General features: G+C 36.8%; 1 protein-coding gene across 1 annotated transcript in view; it reads left to right on the top strand.

Moving 5' to 3' along the window:
* The window catches only part of LOC128666270 (uncharacterized), a 112,530-nt gene that overhangs the window by 15,666 nt on the left and 69,444 nt on the right, over nucleotides 1-27,420 (top strand). Inside the window, exon 2 of the mRNA XM_053720748.1 lies at nucleotides 11,965-12,015. Within this exon, the coding sequence (XP_053576723.1) occupies nucleotides 11,973-12,015 (43 nt within the window). The 5' untranslated portion in view covers nucleotides 11,965-11,972. The remainder of the gene's footprint in view (nucleotides 1-11,964; nucleotides 12,016-27,420) is intronic.

The raw sequence follows: 27,420 nt of genomic DNA, 5'->3' as shown, positions 1-27,420 counted from the left end.
TAACGACTCAAATATAATTTACTGCATAAGATGTTCGTGTAATTTATTCTATATAGGTCAAACCAGTCGCACATTCAAAGATAGAATGAGAGAACATATTTGGAACATAGAACATAAAACCACAAAAACCATACTTTACAAACATTTCAATGAAATACACCATGGAGACCTTAAATGTTTTCAATGTTGGGGAATGAAAAAAATTAGACCGAACAAGAGAGGGGGAAATATAGAAAAGGTACTCCTAAAAAAAGAAGCAGAACTCATATTTGAATATAAAACAGTACATCCATTGGGACTTAATAGTTCCTTTGATCTTAATTCTATCTTATAAACAATTATTAGACAAACAAAATAGTTGAACACATATTCCAAATTACATCTATCATATAAAATATTATTTCACAAAAAATTGAACTCATACACTATCGAAATAAACATAAACGAGACTGTACAATAGCCGTCTTGAAGCTATATCTACAAAACTTTTACTTTGTATCACTTCCTCCCCTTACCCCTTAGCGTATAGACAAGTTGATTTAGCGCTTACTAAAGAACAACCTGATATTGCAATTTTGCAAGATTATTATAATAAAATGAAAAAAACCTTTGGAGCAATGTATATTTACATATATAAAAATCACTTTCAACAAAAACTGCATTAAAGAAAAACTAGTTATAGTATAATGTTGAGATATAGGCGACTATATCTTTATACTTAATTTCACATTCTGAAATGATGGGATTTCTCATAAATTTAAACATTAATTCAATATTCCAATTCTGTTTATGTATTTTGTTCATGTATTTAATCCTAATGCAATCATTTCAAAAACACTTAATGAGTGAAATTAGATGGAATATTGTCTTTGAAAAATTCTTTTTCAATAAGATGTACCTCATCTATCTATGAAACTGACTTCAACACATTCACTTTAGAAGCACTTAAGGGTTAATTTAGACTATCCTCTAACCACACCTGTCCTGAATCAAACACTCCTTATAAAAAGGCAGTAATTTCATGTAGTAAGCATCTTGATAAAGGCAGCTAACACTGCCGAAACGCGTAGATTTGCTTACTCCTGTCAATTCAGAATTTTATTACTGGTAGTGTTACACTCCACAGGTTCATCCCTATCTCTATGATTAATATAGAGGGAGGACATATGAGTAATTCCTGTGTGTAACCAATTATATACTAAGGCTACTGAACTGCTAAATTGTTTCACTGGCACAAAAACAGGTTCATTTCTATCTCCTTGAATCAACACTGAGATCGATGTATGAATAATTCCTGTGTGCCCCCTTGTTTCTTCCTTTGCTCCCATCATAGCCCTAATATACACTAAAAACCAAGTGCTTAGGAGCTTCTTCGGATAAGGACAAGTTTCACATTTCAGAACGGACATAAAACCAAACGGATCAACACTCCATAGGATTCAGAGCTGCTGATAAAACAAACCGTTTTTTTTTTTTTCAAATTTGGACAGATTCTTTGGACATTGGACACTTGCAAGTATTGATACTAACCATCACATAAACAAGTATACTTTGTTACAATTGAGAATTGGATACAAATTTCAAACTTGTTGTGTTTAAGCATATCACAGAGATTGGAGGAATACAATAGTCAGGTGACGTGACGTCACACCTCCCGATCCATCACTCACAGTTACTCCTAACGGCTGAACAGATCAGACGCCTCCACTGAATACTGTGACCAAATATTCCATTACTTAAAAATAATACTGGTAACATTTAGCCGAGCCAATTTCACTGTGCTAAGAGTCATTTACCTTTATCAAGTTTATTCATATTCGTATATATTTTTAAGAAACACTCAGGGAACCTTTTAGAAATTTTATATCGGCTGTATTTTTCTGTTTTTAATATGATTAATATGTTTGATTGTTACTGATGCCGGCATCTTATGTAATTGAGTATATGCTAACATATTCTGTATGCATTAACTAGTTATCTACTTAAATCACTATAAAAATTCTCTTTTATTATCATTAGTTCCTCTTGTTATTTCATTTTATTTTTTCATAATAATCTGGTTGGCTCTACTTAGCTGGAGCGCTTATCCCACACCACTCTCACCTCTTAATGGTTGATAGTATACCAGATAAAAAAAGTATGGAATGGGTCATCTAAAGGTTATAAAGTAAATAAATACTTAAAGTCAGGGCTACTGACTAGTGTTACTTATATGACAATCTGGTTGGTATAGTTGTATAAATATTGGTATGTCCACACCAATATTAATTCTCACCACAATATTGGGGAATATTAATCTTTACATTTGCTGGATATTGAGTCTCACGACAGTGAAAGTACTTAATATGGTACCTAATATTTAGACATAGAAGGAGTGTACAGTGGATATAAAAAGTCTACACACCCCTGTTAAAATGTCAGGTTTCTGTGATGTAAAAAAATGAGACAAAGATAAATCATTTCAGAACTTTTTCCACCTTTAATGTGACCTATAAACTGTACAACTCAATTGAAAAACAAACTGAAATCTTTTAGGTAATGGGAAATAAAAATAAATAAATAAAATAATATGGTTGCATAAGTGTAAACACCCTTTTATAACTGGGGATGTAGCGGTGTTCAGAATTAAGCAATCACATTCAAAATCATGTTAAATAGGAGTCAGTACACACCTGTCATTATTTAAAGTGCCTCTGATTAACCCCAAATAAAGTTCAGCTGTTCTAGTAGGTCTTTCCTGACATTTTTTTAGTCGCATCCTACAGCAAAAGCCATGGTCTGCAGAGAGCATCTAAAGCATCACAAGGATCTCATTGTTAAAAGGTATCAGTCAGGAGAAGGGTACAAAAGAATTTGCAAGGCATTAGATATACCATGGAACACAGTGAAGACAGTCATCATCAAGTGAAGAAAATATGGTGCAACAGTGACATTACCAAGAACTGGATGTCCCTCCAAAATTGATGAAAAGACGAGAAGAATACTGGTCTGGGAGGCTGCCAAGAGGCCTACAGCAACATTAAAGGAGCTGCAGGAATATCTGGCAAGTACTGGCTGTGTGGTACATGTGACAACAATCGCCCGTATTCTTCATATGTCTGTGCTATGGGGTAGAGTGGCAAGACGGAAGCCTTTTCTTACAAAAAAAAACATCCAAGCCCGGCTAAATTTTGCAAAAACACATCTGAAGTTTCCCAAAAGCATGTTGCAAAAGGTGTTCTGGTCTGATGAAACCAAAGTTGAACTTTTTGGCCATAATTCCAAAAGATATATTTGGCGCAAAAACAACACTGCATATCACCAAAAGAACACCATACCCAAAGTGAAGCATGGTGGTGGCAGCATCATGCTTTGGGGCTGCTTTTCTTCAGCTGGAACTGGGGCCTTAGTCAAGGTAGAGGGAATAATGAACAGTTCCAAATACCAGACAATATTGGCACAAAACCTTCAGGCTTCTGCTAGAAAGCTGAACATGAAGAGGAACTTCATCTTTCAGCATGGCAAAGACGCAAAGCATACATCCAAATCAACAATGGAATGGCTTCACCAGAAGAAGATTAAAGTTTTGGGATGGCCCAGCCAGAGCCCAGACCTGAATCCAATTCAAAATCTGTGGGGTGATCTGAAGAGGGCTGTGCACAGGAGATGCCCTCGCATTCTGACAGATTTAGAGAGTTTTTGCCAAGTAGAGTGGGCAAATCTTGCCAAGTCAAGATGTGCCATGCTGATAGACTCATACCCAAAAAGACTGAGTGCTGTAATAAAATCAAAAGGTGTTTCAATAAAGTATTAGTTTAAGGGTGTTCACACTTATGCAACCATATTATTTTTTTTTATTATTTTTATTTCCCTTTACCTAAAAGATTTCAGTTTGTTTTTCAATTGAGTTGTACAGTTTATAGGTCACATTAAAGGTGGAAAAAGTTCTGAAATGATTTATCTTTGTCTCATTTTTTTACATCACAGAAACCTGACATTTTAACAGGGGTGTGTAGACTTTTTATATCCACTGTATATTGAATACTTCAATATTATATTAGATCATCACTCTAAAGCATATTAGTTCCATCTTGTAAACCCTGTCTGGACTTCAATATGCTATTGGCGAAATCTTCCTATGTAAGAAGTTGTATTAAGCATACATTGTTGCTCGCCACAGTACTAGTAATAATATATCAGCCTAAACAGCTAAAATTTATCAAGCCTGTTTTCGTGGAACTGAGTGAAAATACTATTTGCAAATATCGCTATATGTGAAAATATAGGTGAACACCATGAATTCAAGAGATCAACCTACTAAACTGCAATGTAGCTTATTAAACCTCAGAGCGGCTATTGTAACTAATTACAGAGACACTTTGAATACAGCTTATAACGGTTAGTTGCTATTTCGCGTTTTTTTCGTCACTGTGTGTATCAATGGTCAGTGAATTTGACCTATTAGTGTAACACAAATTGTATAATAAACCTTCGCAATAGTATCCGTGGTATTCTGTTGGTTTTAATATTTATTAAATTTATGCTGTGTCAAGTAGACTTGGTAATGTTACAATATTTGCGTTATTGCCCTCCAAGATATGTGTACAATGTTTACGCTGGTATTTACTTGAAGTTTAGTATTAAGGAAGGAGTGTTCATCGACCATACTAGCATGTCACTGAATGACCAGTCTTGCGGCAGTTATAAATAGTCATGATTTCTGTTATTTAGCACTGTTGAGCCCACCAACTAATTGTGTAAAACTTGTACCGTTACGGTTGCGGTGGTTATATTAACTACTTCACTGCTCAGTCATATAGCATTTAGACAGAATTTCTGTCATTTACACGTTTGAAAAGCCAGTTGTGTGTGCGATGTTTATACTTATGGTTATTCGCATATTCGGGTTAAAGCGTAGTAACAACGGATTATAAATACATACTGGGAAGCCAACAAAGTTTGGCACCTGTAAGTTATCTTATATACACCGTTGCTTAACAATAATAGTGAACCCTCAACAGTATTTGCATATGCCGTGTACCAACAGTGGACTGCTATTTAGTGAATGTAAGTAATATTGTGCAGCCACTGTTGGTCCGGATAATTCGTGTGAAGTAGGATGTGATTTCAGTGCTGTTCTGGAAATACCTGCAGTGCAGTCTGCTGCTAACAAATATAGAGTAAAATAGCTATTGCCAATAATCATAAACTCCCCCCAAATAATTAATGCTTATATATTAGCACAAGTAAGTGCATTCAGGATAGGAGCGTAAATTGACTACAGTAATGAATTCGGAAGCTTAAGGCTTACTAAAAACACAGGAGCTCCTAGGACTTCTCACCATTGCCCTAATGTCCCTAACATGTTTTGCCACGTAACGTGGCTTTCTCAAAGGTGAACGCGCCGCACTATAGTCGGCTATTTAAGGCTGAAAGTTGTCACGCCCCCAATAGGCGTGTTATTGCCTGTAGACCTATCAATGTTCAATGTGGCATACGTCTAAGATTTTTGAATGAATTGAATTTAACTGTTTCATGATTGTAATACAAATGGGCATTAGTGTTATAATATAGTTGAATCCTGTTCAATATTGTACATGTTGTGAATAGAGATTCGTATGATATTTTGATGTAAATTAAATTCCCCATGAATTTTTAAATACAAATGGGCATTAATGTTATAATATAGTTGAATCCTGTTCAATATTGTACATGTTGTGAATAACGATTCATATGATATTTTGATGTAAATTAAATTCACCATGAATTTTTAAATGATATGTTCCTACTATCATTGGATCTGATTGTTTACCAAAATAGAATAGATTATACTGTTAGTATACTTTATTTGTATAAAATACAAAAATATTAACCCAATTTGAATAAAAAGAATTATAATTTTATTATATTACTTGTCACTATTTCACATATATTGGAATTTATATATGTAACTCGTGATGTGCTCCAATTGGGTATTGTGAATTATATGTCATATCGTGAAACTAGTGCACCCCATAAAATAAGAAGAGGGATTAATTTGTGCTTATTCTAGTGACAATACTTCCATAGTGTAAAATAACGCTAATGGTTGTAACACAGTTATGTGTGTGGTACACATTATTGTGGAGCTCTTACGCTAATTTAAATATAAATGGCTGTGTTCTCCTAGATAGGCATATTGCATATTAGGCGTGCTGAGTGCATTGCTTGCTGAGTTTACATACAGTGCAATGATATCGGGACTGTGTGTTTTATACTTAAGTGTATTGTGAAATAACTAACGATTTATCCCAACCTGTGAGTGAAATAAAAATAGAAATAAATATAAATGACACAAATTTGATGTGTATTAAGTGTGATTAATAAGACACAGAAATTAACAGTGTATTAGAGAATTGAGTATATGTGTATATACCCATATTGGTATAGAGGAACTTTATTCAAGTATATTATTAGTAAAATATTTGAACCCTTAAGTAAGGGATTGATCCTAAATTGACAAGTAATATTGATGTTTGATGTAATTTGAACTTTTACATATAAGATAATTACAGGAAAGAGACAAAATTATTATATTCATTCAATCCATGGGGTTGAACAGTATTTAGCAGGAAGATCCACCTGCTCTCTGCTTGTAACAGCATGTTTTCCAGGTTTCCTCCTCTTATGCCCAATTCTTTCTTTTCAATTCCAAAGCATTTGAGTTCCGACTGTTTTGAGTTGTGACGCTTTAGGAAGTGTCGTGCTACTGAGGTCACATTTTTGCCCTCCTGTAGGTCTTTAGTAGCATTTTTTATGTTCCTCAGATGTTCTTGCAATCTTATTCGGATTTTCCTTGTCGTCATACCAACGTAAAGCATGTTGCATTTACATTGAAGGACGTAGATCACACCTTCTGTGTGGCAATTGATGTATGATTTAATCTTATGTTTTTTGTTGAAGCGATCACAAATTTCCTCTTTTTTGACCATAAAACTACATGTGCTGCAAGTGCCACATTTGAATGACCCTTGTTTTAATGCTCCTAAGGTTTTTGGGCCTTGTAGGTGGCTTGGGCTGATTAGGTCCTTCAAATTACGAGTTCTTCTGTATCCAGTTTGGACTCTTTCTCCCATAATCCTTTCCAGAATTGGATCGGAGGTTAGTATATGCCAATTGTTTTGCAAGATATTCAGTATTTGTGTACTCCACGGGTTATACGTTGAAATGAATCTGATTTGTTCTTGCTGGGATTTATTTTTCTTTTTCATTAAATTCTGTCGGGATGTGTTTCTGGCTTTAAATTCAGCTCTTTTGATGGATCTGCGGCTGTAACCTCTAGAAATTAATCTTTCGGAGACCTCCTTCGCTCGTTGTTTGTAATTATCCTCTGTCGAGCAATTTCGTCTCATGCGAAGAAATTCTCCCCCTGGTAGAGCATTGATTGTGTTCGGAGCGTGTGCACTTGAGCTGTGTAGTAGACTGTTGGTAGCTGTACTCTTGCTATGGACATCCATTTCCAAACTACCCGTTTCCGTTTTAATGATTTGAAGATCCAGAAAGTTGATTTTAGCCTGATCAGCTTCATAAGTAAGTTTGATGGTAATAGTGTTCGAATTCAACTTTGCCATGAATGTGTCCAAGTCCTTTTTAGTGCCTTCCCAGAAGAAGAGCACGTCATCAATGTAACGAATCCATAACGGGATTTTGTCAAGATTGCAAGTGTTGTCATCTGAGAAAACATATTTGTGCTCCCACCAACCAAGAAAAAGATTGACATAGGTGGGAGCACAGGCAGTACCCATCGCGGTACCCCTCGTTTGAAGATAGAAACCATTATTGAACGTAAAGAAGTTGTGTGTAAGAATGAACTTTAATAATTGTAATATAAAGTCATCATGAGCAGGGTTCTCTTCGGAGCCCATTGATAGAAACCACTTAACTGCTTGAATACCCAATCCATGATCAATACATGTATATAGTGATTCCACATCGGCTGTGACCAGCCATGTTGTTGAAGATAGATGTACGTTTTCCAGTTGAATAAGGACATCTGTTGTATCCTGTACATATGAGGGTAACTGAGGAAGAAAACTTCTTAGTCTAAAGTCTATATATCTGCTGGCTTTCTCAGTGAGACTGTTAATGCCCGAGACAATCGGGCGGCCTGGCGGATGATTTTTGTTTTTGTGGATTTTCGGGATTAAGTAAAAAGTTGCAACTGTCGGTTCACTCACTTTTAAAAACTGGAATTCTTTACTTGTAATAATATTGTCATATTTTGCCATGTTTAGGATGTTCAAATATTCCAGGAGGAATATCTTATTAGGATTAAATCCCAATTTTTTGTAACACGAAGTGTCTTTTAATTGTTTATCAGTTTCTTGTTTGTACATGTTTATTGGCCATAATACAATATTTCCTCCCTTGTCGGAGTTACGGATGATAATATCATCCCAGTTTTTTATCTCTTTCAATGCTCTTTGTTCATCCTGTGTTAGATTATGTTCTGTCCTTATGTCAGATAGTTTGATTATTTGATCACAAACGACATCTGTGAACGTCTGAATTTGTGAGCATTGATTAAGCTTTGACTTACAGGAAGTATTTACCTGGTAACCTCAAGGAACTGAATTTATGCTAATATATTTTTTATATATTATCAACCATCATAACGGTTGTTGTACGAAATAAAATTAATGTACACGGATATACAAACAATAAGTTTTTCATCTGCTATTGTAGAAGACAGCAACGCTTACTACAAACACATACCGTGGTATACAAGATTATTATCAATCTATAAGGACACTTTAACTTATGGGTTATAATACCATATAATGCTATATGCATAGACAATTGGGCCATTAATTACCCAATATAAGGGGACATTATTGAATAAAACAACCTAATCACATTTGTACAGTCATCAGGGTTATCTTTTTACCTATACAGGTGGTCATTATATACCTGATATACGCAGTGACAATTGGTTGAAGTCCCAAGTGGAATTACATTTAATACTATCCAAGGGGCATTACTGCACATATATTATTGCTATTGCTACATTGACCCCACACAACTACAGTCGGAGCTTGAGAGCATTTTTAATTGTAATTTTTCCTATTTTAATTTAACCCCAATAAAAGTTATATTTGAATTGTAGTTTAGTGTTTGCCTCCCTCTATACCATCATCGGATTACCTGATCATATGTAATATTATTTTACTAGTTTCCAGTGACCTGGGAGTGCTATATCTGTGTATTCTTTTTTCTTCTAGTATTAGTAATCAAGGTTTTACACATAGCACCCACACTTAGCCAGAATACTTGGCGATTATAAAGGCTTTACCAGCTGACTAGACACTTACAGGCCCATTTATCAAAGGGCTTGCGGACCTGATCCGACACTGCGGATCAGGTCCGCAAGACCTCGCTAAATGCGGAGAGCAATACGCTCTCCGCATTTAACATTGCACCAGCAGCTCACAAGAGCTGCTGGTGCAACGCCGCCCCCTGCTGACTCGCAGCCAATCGTCCGCCAGCAGGGAGCTGTCAATCAACCCGATCGTATTCGATCGGGTTGATGTCCGGCGATTCCTGTCCGCCTGTTCAGAGCAGGCGGACAGGGTTATGGAGCAGCGGTCTTTAGACCGCTGCTTCATAAGTTGTGTTTCTGGCGAGTCTGAAGACTCGCCAGAAACACGGCCCTTCTAGCTCCATACGGAGCTTGATAAATGGGCCTGCAAAAGTAACAGGTCCTTTATACAACAGTAGTTCCATTGGCAACCCTTCTTTGTAAATAAATCGTATTGAAACTGGATATTGGAAGGTCATTTATATTGTGTACCCAAAAGAGGTCTAAGTTTGTTAAATTTGAGACCAAACTAGACATGCAGGACACTAGAGAATGTAACCATTTACATGTGTAAAGCTGCAGAAATTTTGTTGGGTACCATTCTTGATGCCTGTTATGTACATTTAACGTATAACATGTATGTTCAGTTGATCTAAATAAATGACCCTCGACTACTCAGGATGACCCCCAACTCATTTGAATGCTACTTAACAACCATAGGATGACATCAAGTGACCTACAAAAAGAATGGAAAATGGCAGCTAGGGTGAAGTGCCCAGCGAGGACGAATCGAAACAGGCTCTTAGGGGCAGGGCTGGAGTTTTTCAAAGCTAGAAATAAGCCCTTTATTAATGAGAAGCAAAGCAGAGTCAGGATGAGGTTTGCAAAAGATCTTATGGATTGTACCATATAGGACTGGAGTAAGGTCATCTTTTTTGATGAGTCCAATTTTCATCCTTGTTCAATACCTGGTCTTCTATTGGTTAGATGGATACCTGGAGAGGTCTACAAGCCACTGTTTAATTTTGATGGAACATCGATGATGATCTGAGGGGGCTTCAGCAAGGATGTAATTGGAAAGATTTATCTTTGTGAAGGACGCATGAATCAAGCCATGTACAAAGTTATCTTGGAAGAAAACCTTCTTCATTCTGTTTTGAGAATGTTACCCCACTCTGAGAATTGTTTTTTCCAGAAGGACAATGCTCCAACCTACACAGCCAGGTCAATCAAGGTGTGGATGAAGGGCCACCAGCTTAAGACATTGTCATGGCCAGCCCAATCTCCAGACCTGAACCCCATTGAAAAACTCTGGAATGTGATCAAGAGAAAGATAGATGATCACAAGTCATCAAACAAAGCTGAGCTGCTTGAATATTTGTGCCTGCAGTGACATAAAGTTACCCAGCAGCAAAGACTGGTGAAGAGCAGCCAAGACACATGAAAGCTGTGATTGAAAATCAGGTTAATTCCACCAAATATTGATTTCTGAACTCTTGCTAAGTTAAAACATTAGTATTGTTTTGTACAGTATTGAATATAAACTTGTTTTCTTTGCATTATTCAAGGTGTAAAAACACAGCATCTTATTATTAGTATGACCAGTTGTTATTTTCTGCAAATAAATGCTCCAAATACAAAAATTTTTATTGGAATTTGGTAGAGATGTTGTCAGTAGTTTATAGGATAAAACAAAAATGATCAATTTACATTTTACTCAAACACATACCTATAACATATATATATATATATATATATATATATATATATATATATATATATATATATATATATATAGAGAGAGAGAGAGAGAGAGAGAGAGAGAGATTTCATGGATATGGGCACTCACAGGATTTAACATACAATTCAGGTTTTATTGTAGGTAATACTTAAAGGGTCGACGTTTCGGCCTTACATCAGGCCTTTTTCAAGACAACATGTCATATTAACAAAGCTGGATACAGGCACAGCAGCGGCCGCCAACCAGACTCTCTATGCCAGACGGAAGGGAAAATATTCCGTCTCACATAGAGAGTCTGGTTGGCGGCCAATGCTGTGCCTGTATCCAGCTTTGTTAATATGACATGTTGTCTTTAAAAAGGCCTGATGTAAGGCCGAAACGTTGACCCTTTAAGTATTACCTACAATAAAACCTGAATTATATGTTAAATCCTGTGAGTGCCCATATCTATGAAATCTCTATATAAACTGTAACCTTGGACGGCACCCAGGTCATTTGTGGATTACATAAGGTGGAGTGCTTGGTATACAACACTGTACTATATATATACACACACACAGTATATAAAGTATATATATATTCTTTTTTTAACAAGTATTATTGTCTATACTTTCTTAATTTCTGAAAATAAATTTGTGTATTCACATATATATTTATTTTACATAAAAGTATCTTCTGATCATAGTTGTTAACGTTTTAAAAATATCCTATAATAGGTTGCCCCTTTAATAAATAATTGTGTATTTGCATTCCTAAATTGTCATTTACTTTTGTTATTGTTATTGCAGGTGAAACCTATAATACTGTAAAGTGTAACAATGACAAATAACATAGATTAAATACTAAGGATGTGAGTGATGCTGTGTTTGGCCTGTTATGTAATCTCATAATTATGAATATTTTACAGCAATCATCATGAGCACATTTTCACTTCCTGATCTGTCCCAGGAGCAGCAAGGTAAGAGTTACTACAAAATAAAAATATTTATTATTCTATTACAGTTACATATCCCCAAATCCAGAATTCCAAATTTATTCTGAAATCCAAACTTTTTAATTAATATCGGATAGATTATGAGTTTTGCGTTATGAGCTATGCGGTGCTAACGAGCAGTTTTTTCTCACCGCTCACTTACATACAGCGCTGGTATTACGGGTTTTTACAAACCCGGCGTTAAAAGACAAAAAGTGAGCGTAGAGCAAAATTTAGCTCCAAATCTCACTTCAATACTGATTGGATCAGCCAATAGGATTGAACTTCAATCCTATTGGCTGATTGCATCAGCCAATAGGATTTTTTCTACCTTAATTCGGATTGGCTGATAGAATTCTATCAGCCAATCGGAATCTAAGGGACGCCATCTTGGATGACGTCACTTAAAGGTACCTTCATTCAGTAAGAAGACTCCAGATGAAGAGGATGCTCCGCGTCGGATGACTTGAAGATGGAGCCCCTCCGCGTCGGATGGATGAAAATAGAAGATGCCGTCTGGATGAAGACTTCTGCCTGTCTGGAGGACCACTTCGCCCGGCTTGGATGAAGACTTCTCCTGGCTTCGTTGAGGACTTCTACCCGGTTGGATGAAGACTTCTGCCGCTTCCTTGAGGATGGATGTCCAGTCTTCAGAACTGTAAGTCGATCTTCAGGGGGTTAGTGTTAGGTGTTTTTAAGGGTGTATTGGGTGGGTTTATTTTTAGGTTAGGGTTTGGGCCTGCAAAAGAGCTAACGGCCCTTTTAAGGGCAATGCCCATCCAAATGCCCTTTTCAGGGCAATGGGGAGCTTAGTTTTTTTTAGATAGTATTTTATTTGGGGGGTTGGTTGTGTGGGTGGGGGGTTTTATTGTTGGGGGTTGTTTGTATTTTTTTTACAGGTAAAAGAGATTATTACTTTGGGGCAATTCCACCACAAAAGGCCCTTTTAAGGGCTATTGGTAGTTTAGTTTAGGCTAGGGGTTTTTTTTATTTTGGAGGGGGCATTTTTTTATTTTGATAGGGCAATAAGATTAGGTGTAATTAGTTTAAATATCTGTAATTTGTTTTTAATTTTCTGTAATTCAGTGCGTTTTTTTTGTACTTTAGCTAATTTAATTTAATTTAGGTAATTGTATTTAATTTAGTTAATTTATTTAATTATAGTGTAGTGTTAGGTGTTATTGTAACTTAGGTTAGGTTTTATTTTACAGGTACTTTTGTATTTATTTTAACTAGGTAGTTATTAAATAATTAATAACTATTTAATAACTATTCTACCTAGTTAAAATAAATACAAACTTGCCTGTAAAATAAAAAAAAAACCTAAGCTAGATACAATGTAACTATTAGTTATATTTTTGCTATCTTAGGGTTTAATTTATAGGTAAGTATTTACTTTTAAATAGGAATTATTTAGGTAATGATATTAATATTTATTTAGATTTATTTAAATTATATTTAGGTTAGGGGGTGTTAGGGTTAGACTTAGGTTTAGGGGTTAATACATTTAGTATAGTGGCGGCGACGTTGGGGGCGGCAGATTAGGGGTTAATAAGTGTAGGTAGGTGGCAGAGATGTTTGGGGCGGCAGATTAGGGGTTAATAATATTTAACTAGTGTTTGCGAGGTGGGAGGGCAGCGGTTTAGGGGTTAATATGTAGTGTTGGCGATGTCGGGGGCGGCAGATTAGAGGTTAATAAGTATAGGTAGGTTGTGGCTACATTGGGGGCGGCAGATTAGGGGTTAATAAATATAATGTAAGTGTCAGCGATGTTGGGGGCAGCAGATTAGGGGTTCATAAATATAATGTAGGTGGCGGCGGTGTCTGGAGCGGCAGATTAGGGGTTAAAATTTTTATTATATTGTTTGCGTTGCAGGAGGGCCTCGGTTTAGGGGTTAATAGGTAGTTTATGGGTGTTAGTGTAGTTTTTAGCACTTTAGTTATGAGTTTTATGCTACGGCGTTGTACCATAAAACTCATAACTACTGACTTTTAAATGCGTTAGGACTCTTGACGGGGTAGGGTGTACTGCTCACTTTTTGGCCTCCCAGGACAGACTTGTAATACCGGCGCTATGGAAGTCCCATAGAAAAAAGACTTTATGAAGTTTACGTAAGTTGTTTTGAGGTAAGGCCAAAAAAGTGTGCGGTGACCCTAAACCTTCAAGACTCGTAATACCAGCGGGCGTAAAAAAAAGCAGCGTTGGGACCTGTTAACGCTGCTTTTTTAGCTTACCACAAAACTCGTAATCTAGCCGTATGTTTTTAAAAAATATAAAAAATATTTTCCCCCATCTGTAAGTAACAATCTTCTCTGCTGTTGTCTTTGGTTTTTGTGTTTTAAAATGTGAATAATAGTCTATATTTATTAAAAACAAGAAATATTTCCTTTCTGATTACAGCACAGTACTATTGTTCTGATGGTACTATGCAGGGGTCAAGTCCTACAAAAAAGTGTGGGAACTTCCACCCCCCCACAATTAATATTGTTTTATACACACACACTTACATACACACACACACACTTACATACACACACACTTACACACTTACATACACACACACACTTACATACACACACACTTACATATACACACGTACACACTTACATAGACACACACACACTTACATACACACACACACTTACATACACACACACACACACACTTACATACACATACACACTTACATACACACACACTTACATACACACACACTTACACACTTACATACACACACACACTTACATATACACACGTACACACTTACATACACACACACACACTTACATGCATACATATATACACACATTTAAACACACACTCTTGACGGGGTAGGGTGTACTTCTCACTTTTTGGCCTCCCAGGACAGACTCGTAATACCGGCGCTATGGAAGTCCCATAGAAAAAAGACTTTATGAAGTTTACGTAAGTTGTTTTGAGGTAAGGCCAAAAAAGTGTGCGGTGACCCTAAACCTTCAAGACTCGTAATACCAGCGGGCGTAAAAAAAAAGCAGCGTTAGGACCTGTTAACGCTGCTTTTTTAGCTTACACACAATTACATACACACACACACTTACATACACATACACACACAAACACACACACTTACATACACACACACTTACACACTTACATACACACACACACTTACATATACACACGTACACACTTACATACACACACACACACACTTACATACATACACACACATACATATATACACACATTTAAACACACACACACACACACACACACACACACATACATACACACACACACTTACATACACACACACACGTACACACACTGTATTTATATGTATATAATCTATATACTCTGGTTAATGAAAGCAAATTAAAACCAATCATGGGCTGTATGTTTGCCTTTGGGCATGAGGATGGACACCCATGGTTACATTTTTACATGGCAGGGGTAAAATATTTATTTGTAATTTAGGATTCAATTGATACTGAATAGTGAGAAGCCAGACACACACTTTTTAGAACCCATGAAGGGGCATTTGCATATAGATGATATTGAAAAATTCAAAACGCTAAGAGCCTTAGTAACATTTTTAAGAAATGTTACTCCCTGGCTCTGAGGATGTGTAAGGCTCTGGTTTGTATGTGCACATTCTCTGTAGTAAAAAACAATGATAATGTGATTTAAACTTTAAATTTAAAGTTATGGTCACAAGGCATCTGAGTTGGAAAGCATGGTTGTGAGTATGCTAAGAGTGTATGAAAAGCATGGTTGTGAGTATGCTAAGAGTGTATGAAAACATGGTTGTGAGTATGCTAAGAGTGTATGAAAAGCATGGTTGTGAGTATGCTAAGAGTGTATGAAAAACATGGTTGTGAGTATGCTAAGAGTGTATGAAAACATGGTTGTGAGTATGCTAAGAGTGTATTAAAAGCATGGTTGTGCGTATGCTAAGAGTGTATGAAAAACATGGTTGTGAGTATGCTAAGAGTGTATGAAAAGCATGGTTGTGAGTATGCAAAGAGTGTATGAAAAGCATGGTTGTGCGTATGCTAAGAGTGTATAGAAAAATCATCATTTGTTACTGGCAGACTGGCTCCCACTAACAAACATGTCAGGGAACAGTAGGGTGGGGGGGGGGTAGAGAGCTGTTGGGGGGATCCCTACAATAGGGAAATTTAAAAAATAAACAAATATATTTTATTTAAAAAAGCCTTAAACCCCTGAAAACTGAAATTAAAATCCTCCATGTCTCAAAATCTCCTCCACTCACTATACAGCCTGTTTCGTTATCTTTGGAACTCATCAGTAGGATATAGATTTCTGGTTGTTACATTGGTAAAGCTATTTTCAAGGTTAAACCAAAATTCATTAAATTTATGGGGGGAGATAAAAAACTGAAATTAAAATCCTCCATGTCTCAAAATTAAATCAATGAAAATATTTGCATAGGAAATTAGCACATCTAGGCAAGATTCCCCGCTCGCTTTTCCCCAGTAATACCTCATATACAATGTTACCAATGCACAAGAGAATTCTGGGTAAGATATGCAAATTAGATATGCAAATGTTCAGTTTTTTTGCTTCAAAACACTGTTTTAACACAGAGCGGGGAATCTTGCCTAGATGTGATAATTTCCTATGCAAATATTTACATTGATTTAATTTTGAGACATGGAGGATTTTAATTTCAGGTTTTTTTTATCTCCCCCCATAATTTTAATGAATTTTGGTTTAACCTTGAAAATAGCTTTACCAATGTAACAACCAGAAATCTATATCCTACTGATGAGTTCCAAAGATAACGAAACAGGCTGTATAGTGAGTGATTTCTAGTTTGCTGCAATAATCCTGTTAAAAGGATAGCTGTGCTATAACAGTGTTTTGAAGCAAAAAAACTGAGAATTTGCATATCTAATTTGCATATCTTACCCAGAATTCTCTTGTGCATTGGTAACATTGTATATGAGGTATTTCTGGGGAAAAGCGAGCGGGGAATCTTGCCTAGATGTGCTAATTTCCTATGCAAATATTTACATTGATTTAATTTTGAGACATGGAGGATTTTAATTTCAGTTTTTTATCTCCCCCCATAATTTTAATGAATTTTGGTTTAACCTTGAAAATAGCTTTACCAGTGCAGCAACCAGAAATCTATCTCCTACTGATGAGTTCCAAAAAGAACGAAACAGGCTGTCTAATGAGTGATTTTTAGTTTGCTGCAATAATCCTGTTAAAAGGATAGCTGTGTTAAAACAGTGTTTTGAAGCAAAAAACATAATTTATGTAAGAACTTACCTGATAAATTCATTTCTTTCATATTAGCAAGAGTCCATGAGCTAGTGACGTATGGGATATACATTCCTACCAGGAGGGGCAAAGTTTCCCAAACCTTAAAATGCCTATAAATACACCCCTCACCACACCCACAATTCAGTTTAACGAATAGCCAAGAAGTGGGGTGATAAGAAAAAAGTGCGAAAGCATATAAAATAAGGAATTGGAATAATTGTGCTTTATACAAAAAAATCATAACTACCACAAAAAAGGGCGGGCCTCATGGACTCTTGCTAATATGAAAGAAATGAATTTATCAGGTAAGTTCTTACATAAATTATGTTTTCTTTCATGTAATTAGCAAGAGTCCATGAGCTAGTGACGTATGGGATAATGACTACCCAAGATGTGGATCTTTCCACGCAAGAGTCACTAGAGAGGGAGGGATAAAATAAAGACAGCCAATTCCTGCTGAAAATAATCCACACCCAAAATAAAGTTTAATGAAAAACATAAACAGAAGATTCAAACTGAAACCGCTGCCTGAAGTACTTTTCTACCAAAAACTGATTCAGAAGAAGAAAATACATCAAAATGGTAGAATTTAGTAAAAGTATGCAAAGAGGACCAAGTTGCTGCTTTGCAAATCTGATCAACCGAAGCTTCATTCTTAAACGCCCAGGAAGTAGAAACTGACCTAGTAGAATGAGCTGTAATCCTTTGAGGCGGAGTTTTACCCGACTCGACATAGGCATGATGAATTAAAGATTTCAACCAAGATGCCAAAGAAACGGCAGAAGCTTTCTGGCCTTTTCTAGAACTGGAAAAGATAACAAATAGACTAGAAGTCTTTCGGAAAGACTTAGTAGCTTCAACATAATATTTCAAAGCTCTAACAACATCCAAAGAATGCAACGATTTCTCCTTAGAATTCTTAGGATTAGGACATAATGAGGGAACCACAATTTCTCTACTAATGTTGTTGGAATTCACAACCTTAGGTAAAAATTCAAAAGAAGTTCGCAACACCGCCTTATCCTGATGAAAAATTAGAAAAGGAGACTCACAAGAAAGAGCAGATAATTCAGAGACTCTTCTGGCAGAAGAGATCGCCAAAAGGAACAAAACTTTCCAAGAAAGTAATTTAATGTCCAATGAATGCATGGGTTCAAAAGGAGGAGTTTGAAGAGCCCCCAGAACCAAATTCAAACTCCAAGGAGGAGAAATTGACTTAATGACAGGTTTTATACGAACCAAAGCTTGTACAAAACAATGAATATCAGGAAGATTAGCAATCTTTCTGTGAAAAAGAACAGAAAGAGCAGAGATTTGACCTTTCAAAGAACTTGCGGATAAACCTTTATCTAAACCATCCTGAAGAAACTGTAAAATTCTCGGAATTCTAAAAGAATGCCAAGAAAAATGATGAGAAAGACACCAAGAAATATAAGTCTTCCAGACTCTATAATATATCTCTCTAGATACAGATTTACGAGCCTGTAACATAGTATTAATCACAGAGTCAGAGAAACCTCTTTGACCAAGAATCAAGCGTTCAATCTCCATACCTTTAAATTTAAGGATTTGAGATCCTGATGGAAAAAAGGACCTTGCGACAGAAGGTCTGGTCTTAGCAGAAGAGTCCACGGATGGCAAGAGGCCATCCGGACAAGATCCGCATACCAAAACCTGTGAGGCCATGCCGGAGCTACCAGCAGAACAAACGAGCATTCCTTCAGAATCTTGGAGATTACTCTTGGAAGAAGAACTAGAGGCGGAAAGCTATAGGCAGGATGATACTTCCAAGGAAGTGATAATGCATCCACTGCTTCCGCCTGAGGATCCCGGGATCTGGACAGATACCTGGGAATTTTCTTGTTTAGATGAGACGCCATCAGATCTATTTCTGGAAGCCCCCACATTTGAACAATCTGAAGAAATACCTCTGGGTGAAGAGACCATTCGCCTGGATGCAACGTTTGGCGACTGAGATAATCCGCTTCCCAATTGTCTATACCTGGGATATGAACCGCAGAGATTAGACAGGAGCTGGATTCCGCCCAAACCAGAATTTGAGATACTTCTTTCATAGCCAGAGGACTGTGAGTCCCTCCTTGATGATTGATGTATGCCACAGTTGTGACATTGTCTGTCTGAAAACAAATGAACGATTCTCTCTTCAGAAGAGGCCAAGACTGAAGAGCTCTGAAAATTGCACGGAGTTCCAAAATATTGATCGGTAATCTCACCTCCTGAGATTCCCAAACTCCTTGTGCCGTCAGAGATCCCCACACAGCTCCCCAACCTGTAAGACTTGCATCTGTTGAAATTACAGTCCAGGTCGGAAGAACAAAAGAAGCCCCCTGAATTAAACGATGGTGATCTGTCCACCACGTTAGAGAATGTCATACAATCGGTTTTAAAGATATTAATTGAGATATCTTTGTGTAATCCCTGCACCATTGATTCAGCATACAGAGCTGAAGAGGTCGCATGTGAAAACGAGCAAAGGGGATCGCATCCGATGCAGCAGTCATAAGACCTAGAATTTCCATGCATAAGGCTACCGAAGGGAATGATTGTGACTGAAGGTTTCGACAAGCTGAAATCAATTTTAGACGTCTCTTGTCTGTCAAAGACAGAGTCATGGACACTGAATCTATCTGGAAACCCAGAAAGGTTACCCTTGTCTGAGGAGTCAATGAACTTTTTAGTGAATTGATCCTCCAACCATGATCTTGAAGAAACAACACAAGTCGATTCGTATGAGATTCTGCTAAATGTAAAGACTGAGCAAGTACCAAGATATCGTCCAAATAAGGAAATACCACAATACCCTGTTCTCTGATTACAGACAGAAGGGCACCGAGAACCTTTGTAAAAATTCTTGGAGATGTAGCTAGGCCAAACGGCAGAGCCACAAACTGGTAATGCTTGTCCAGAAAAGAGAATCTCAGGAACTGATAATGATCTGGATGAATCGGAATATGCAGATATGCATCCTGTAAATCTATTGTGGACATATAATGCCCTTGTTGAACAAAAGGCAAGATAGTCCTTACAGTTACCATTTTGAACGTTGGTATCCTTACATAACGATTCAATATTTTTAGATCCAGAACAGGTCTGAAGGAATTCTCCTTCTTTGGTACAATGAAGAGATTCGAATAAAACCCCAGTCCCTGTTCCAGAACTGGAACTGGCACAATTACTCCAGCCAACTCTAGATCTGAAACACATTTCAGAAATGCTTGAGCTTTCACTGGATTTACTGGGACACGGGAAAGAAAAAATCTCTTTACAGGAGGTCTTATCTTGAAACCAATTCTGTACCCTTCTGAAACAATGTTCTGAATCCAAAGATTGTGAACAGATTTGATCCAAATGTTTTTGAAAAAACGTAACCTGCCCCCTACCAGCTGAGCTGGAATGAGGGCCGCACCTTCATGTGGACTTAGAAGCTGGCTTTGCTTTTCTAGAAGGCTTGGATTTATTCCAGACTGGAGATGGTTTCCAAACTGAAACTGCTCCTGAGGATGAAGGATCAGGCTTTTGTTCCTTGTTGAAACGAAAGGAACGAAAATGATTATTAGCCCTGTTTTTACCCTTAGATTTTTTATCCTGTGGTAAAAAAGTTCCTTTCCCACCAGTAACAGTTGAGATAATAGAATCCAACTGAGAACCAAATAATTTGTTACCCTGGAAAGAAATGGAAAGTAGAGTCGATTTAGAAGACATATCAGCATTCCAAGTTTTAAGCCATAAAGCTCTTCTAGCTAAAATAGCTAGAGACATAAACCTGACATCAACTCTGATAATATCAAAAATGGCATCACAGATAAAATTATTAGCATGTTGAAGAAGAATAATAATATTATGAGAATCATGATCTGTTACTTGTTGCGCTAAAGTTTCCAACCAAAGTTTCCAACCAAAGTTGAAGCTGCAGCAACATCAGCCAATGATATAGCAGGTCTAAGAAGATTACCTGAACACAGATAAGCTTTTCTTAGAAAGGATTCAATTTTCCTATCTAAAGGATCCTTAAAGGAAGTACCATCTGACGTAGGAATAGTAGTACGTTTAGCAAGGGTAGAAATAGCCCCATCAACCTTAGAGATTTTGTCCCAAAATTCTAATCTGTCAGACGGCACAGGATATAATTGCTTAAAACGTTTAGAAGGAGTAAATGAATTACCCAATTTATCCCATTCTCTGGAAATTACTTCAGAAATAGCACTAGGAACAGGAAAAACTTCTGGAATAACCACAGGAGATTTAAAGACCTTAAACGTTTAGAATTAGTATCAAGAGGACCAGAATCCTCAATTTCTAAAGCAATTAGTACTTCTTTAAGTAAAGAACGAATAAATTCCATTTTAAATAAATATGAAGATTTTATCAGCATCAATCTCTGAGACAGAATCCTCTGAACCAGAAGAGTCATCAGAATCAGAATGATGATGTTCATTTAAAAATTCATCTGTATAAAGAGAAGTTTTAAAAGATTTTTTATGTTTACTAGAAGGAGGAATAACAGACATAGCCTTCTTGATGGATTCAGAAACAAAATCTCTTATGTTATCAGGAACATTCTGAACATTAGATGTTGATGGAACTGCAACAGGTAATGGTACATTACTAAAGGAAATATTATCTGCATTAACAAGTTTGTCATGACAATTAATACAAACAACAGCTGGAGGAATAGCTACCAAAAGTTTACAGCAGATGCACTTAGCTTTGGTAGTTCCAGCACCGGACAGCGATTTTCCTGAAGTATCTTCTGACTCAGATGCAACGTGAGACATCTTGCAATATGTAAGAGAAAAAACAACATATAAAGCAAAATTGATCAAATTCCTTAAATGACAGTTTCAGGAATGGGAAAAAATGCCAATGAACAAGCTTCTAGCAACCAGAAGCAAAGAAAAAATGAGACTTAAATAATGTGGAGACAAAAGCGACACCCATATTTTTTAGCGCCAAAAAAGATGCCCACATTATTTGGCGCCTAAATGCTTTTTGGCACCAAAAATGACGCCACGTCCGGAACGCCGACATTTTTGGCGCAAAAGAACGTCAAAAATGATGCAACTTCCGGCGACACGTATGACGCCGGAAACAGAAAAGATTTTTTGCGCCAAAAAAGTCTGCACCAAGAATGACGCAATAAAATGAAGCATTTTCAGCCCCCGCGAGCCTAACAGCCCACAGGGGAAAAAAAGTCAAATTTTTAAGGTAAGAAAAATAATTGATTCAAGTGCATTATCCCAAATATGAAACTGACTGTCTGAAAATAAGGAATGTTGAACATCCTGAGTCAAGGCAAATAAATGTTTGAATACATATATTTAGAACTTTATAAACAAAGTGCCCAACCATAGCTTAGAGTGTCACAGAAAATAAGACTTACTTACCCCAGGACACTCATCTACAAGTTTGTAGAAAGCCAAACCAGTACTGAAACGAAAATCAGCAGAGGTAATGGTATATATATAAGAGTATATCGTCGATCTGAAAAGGGAGGTAAGAGATGAATCTCTACGACCGATAACAGAGAACCTATGAAATAGACCCCGTAGAAGGAGATCACTGCATTCAAAATAGGCAATACTCTCCTCACATCCCTCTGACATTCACTGCACGCTGAGAGGAAAACCGGGCTCCAACCTGCTGCGGAGCGCATATCAACGTAGAATCTAGCACAAACTTACTTCACCACCTCCATAGGAGGCAAAGTTTGTAAAACTGAATTGTGGGTGTGGTGAGGGGTGTATTTATAGGCATTTTAAGGTTTGGGAAACTTTGCCCCTCCTGGTAGGAATGTATATCCCATACGTCACTAGCTCATGGACTCTTGCTAATTACATGAAAGAAAAAATGAGAATTTGCATATCTAATTTGCATATCTTACCCAGAATTCTCTTGTGCATTGGTAACATTGTATATGAGGTATTTCTGGGGAAAAGCGAGCGGGGAATCTTGCCTAGATGTGCTAATTTCCTATGCAAATATTTACATTGATGCTATTTCTGCACAAAGGGTATTCCAGAGAAGCTTTTACAACCATTTGTCATATGACTGCCGCAGTCATGTGAAAAAAATTGGTGACCAAATAGTGGCATCAAATATACTAAAATGGGCCTGGATCAATACCTTGGGTTGTCTATGTATATATTTTCATAGGATAATTTAAAAAAAAAAACAAAGGCTCTCTTTCTTTTTAAATGGAGTTATATAAAAATTGATAAAAAATTTGCAGTATCACGTGCAAGTTTTTGTCTTAAATTCCCAGTAGCAATGGGGATAATCTGATACACATTAAGCCTATATAACACCTGAAAATATGTCAACTCGCTATAGATTGATTAACTATATATGGTGCCATATTTAATCCATTGTATATGGGGATATCCCAAAATTCAGAAATATTGGCAAAAGTTTTTGGTTTTTTTTTAAATTGGATTAATAAAACATATGAGATACAACTTAAGCCATTAATAAAGGATATATTTCTATTCTCCAAAATTAGAGGTATAAATAAAGATATACTACATTTAATTATTCTAACAACTAGGAAACAAATATTTAAACTTTGGAAATCGGACAAAGGTCCCTACTTAGTTGATCTTAAAATTAAACAGTTATATGCCAAGATAAATATAGAAAAGGTGGTTAAGAGGTTCATAAATAAATGGTGAACTATAATTAAAATCAATCCTCAAAAATTGCAAATATATATTAATAATCCTTTGAAAAATACATTTATAATAATAGAAAAATTAAGAGGAAAATGGTTTTCTGAAGTAAAATATTAGACAATAAAGGAACATAAACCCTAAAATATGTGGAGAGAGAATGAAATCTAGAGAGGAGGTTTAAGAGAGAGGATTTTTTTTATTTCTGGGGGTTTCCCATCGTTTCCCCCTTTTCTACCTTTCCCTCCTTTATTTGTTTATAAATAAATTTATTACCCAGTCTCGAAGACACTCTCATACATATCTTTTACTTTGTAATATTTGAATATGGAATATTCGTGAATTATGTAAATTGGGTTTTTTTCTTCTGTAAGAGACAAATAACAAATAATGTTAATGATAAACTGTAATAAAAATGATCAAGAAAAAAGTAAAAAATTGCAGTAAACATGATATTAATTTGTTTTTAAAATGTTTAGATTTGGTCAAAATGTTATTTTATAGCAAGACATCAATATTTTAAAGCTTGGTTACTGCAAAGTGGTAAATAAATCAACTTATTATCATTAGATGATAGATAGATAGATAGATAGATAGATAGATAGATAGATGATAGATGATGGATAGATAAATATATATATATATATATATATATATATATACAGTATATTGATGATAGATAGAGAGAGAGAGAGAGAGAGAGAGATAGAAAGATAATGTAGATAGATAAATAGATAGATAGATAGATAGATACTGTAGAAAGATACACATTTGTAACATCTATATTCATATCTGCTGATTATACACATACTGTGTAATTCATTCTAAAATAAAACACTTAGGCCTAGATTTGGAGTTCGGCGGTAGCCGTCAAAGCCAGCGTTAGAGGCTCCTAACGCTGGTTTTGGGCGCCCGCTGGTATTTGGAGTCAGTGATTAAAGGGTCTAACGCTCACTTTTCAGCCGCGACTTTTCCATACCGCAGATCCCCTTACGTCAATTGCGTATCCTATCTTTTCAATGGGATCTTTCTAACGCTGGTATTTAGAGTCGTTTCTGAAGTGAGCGTTAGAGCTCTAACGACAAAATTCCAGCCGCCTGAAAATAGCAGGAGTTAAGAGCTTTCTGGCTAACGCCGGTTCATAAAGCTCTTAACTACTGTACCCTAAAGTACACTAACACCCATAAACTACCTATGTACCCCTAAACCGAGCTCCCCCCACATCGCCGCCACTCGATTTAAATTTTTAACCCTTAATCTGCCGACCGCCACCTACGTTATACTTATGTACCCCTAATCTGCTGCCCCTAACCCCGCCGACCCCTGTATTACATTTATTAACCCCTAACCTGCCCCCCACAACGTCGCCGCCAGCTACTTAAAATAATTAACCCCTAATCTTCCGACCGCAAAGCGCCGCCACCTACGTTATCCCTATGTACCCCTAATCTGCTACCCCTAACACCGCCGACCCCTATATTATATTTATTAACCCCTAATCTGCCCCCCTCAACGTCGCCGACACCTGCCTACACTTATTAACCCCTAATCTGCCGAGCGGACCTGAGCGCTACTATAATAAAGTTATTAACCCCTAACCCGCCTCACTAACCCTATCATAAATAGTATTAACCCCTAATCTGCCCTCCCTAACATCGCCGACACCTAACTTCAAGTATTAACCCCTAATCTGACGACCGGAGCTCACCGCTATTCTAATAAATTGATTAACCCCTAAAGCTAAGTCTAACCCTAACACTAACACCCCCCTAACTTAAATATAATTTAAATCTAACGAAATTAATTAACTCTTATTAAATAACTTATTCCTATTTAAAGCTAAATACTTACCTGTAAAATAAATCCTAATATAGCTACAATATAAATTATAATTATATTATAGCTATTTTAGGATTAATATTTATTTTACAGGCAACTTTGTAATTATTTTAACCAGGTACAATAGCTATTAAATAGTTAAGAACTATTTAATAGTTACCTAGTTAAAATAATAACAAATTTACCTGTAAAATAAATCCTAACCTAAGATATAATTAAACCTAACACTACCCTATCAATAAATTAATTAAATAAACTACCTACAATTACCTACAATTAACCTAACACTACCCTATCAATAAATTAATTAAATAAACTACCTACAATTACCTACAATTAACCTAACACTACACTATCAATAAATTAATTAAACACAATTGCTACAAATAAATACAATTAAATAAACTAGCTAAAGTACAAAAAATAAAAAAGAACTAAGTTACAAAAAATAATAAAATATTTACAAACATAAGAAAAATATTACAACAATTTTAAACTAATTACACCTACTCTAAGCCCCCTAATAAAATAACAAAGCCCCCCAAAATAAAAAATTCCCTACCCTATTCTAAATTAAAAAAGTTACAAGCTCTTTTACCTTACCAGCCCTGAACAGGGCCCTTTGCGGGGCATGCCCCAAGGATTTCAGCTCTTTTGCCTGTAAAAAAAAACATACCATACCCCCCCCCCAACATTACAACCCACCACCCACATACCCCTAATCTAACCCAAACCCCCCTTAAATAAACCTAACACTAAGCCCCTGAAGATCTTCCTACCTTGTCTTCACCATACCAGGTTCACCGATCCGTCCTGGCTCCAACATCTTCATCCAACCCAAGCGGGGGTTGGCGATCCATCATCCGGTGCTGAAGAGGTCCAGAAGAGGCTCCAAAGTCTTCCTCCTATCCGGCAAGAAGAGGACATCCGGACCGGCAAACATCTTCTCCAAGCGGCATCTTCAATCTTCTTCCATCCGGTGCGGAGTGGGTCCATCTTGAAGCAGGCGACGCGGATCCATCCTCTTCTTCCGTTGTCTCCCGACGAATGACGGTTCCTTTAAGGGACGTCATCCAAGATGGCGTCCCTCGAATTCCGATTGGCTGATAGGATTCTATCAGCCAATCGGAATTAAGGTAGGAATTTTCTGATTGGCTGATGGAATCAGCCAATCAGAATCAAGTTCAATCCGATTGGCTCATCCAATCAGCCAATCAGATTGAGCTCGCATTCTATTGGCTGATCGGAAAAGCCAATAGAATGCGAGCTCAATCTGATTGGCTGATTGGATCAGCCAATCGGATTGAACTTGATTCTGATTGGCTGATTCCATCAGCCAATCAGAAAATTCCTACCTTAATTCCGATTGGCTGATAGAATCCTATCAGCCAATCGGAATTCGAGGGACACCATCTTGGATGACGTCCCTTAAAGGAACCGTCATTCGTCGGGAGACAACGGAAGAAGAGGATGGATCCACGTCGCCTGCTTCAAGATGGACCCGCTCCGCACCGGATGGAAGAAGATTGAAGATGCCGCTTGGAGAAGATGTTTGCCGGTCCGGATGTCCTCTTCTTTCCGGATAGGAGG

This window comes from Bombina bombina, chromosome 7, assembly GCF_027579735.1.
Source record: "Bombina bombina isolate aBomBom1 chromosome 7, aBomBom1.pri, whole genome shotgun sequence".
NCBI lineage: Eukaryota > Metazoa > Chordata > Amphibia > Anura > Bombinatoridae > Bombina > Bombina bombina.
The sequence above is the reverse complement of the archived record's forward strand: the minus strand, read 5'-3'. Positions and strand labels throughout refer to the sequence as shown.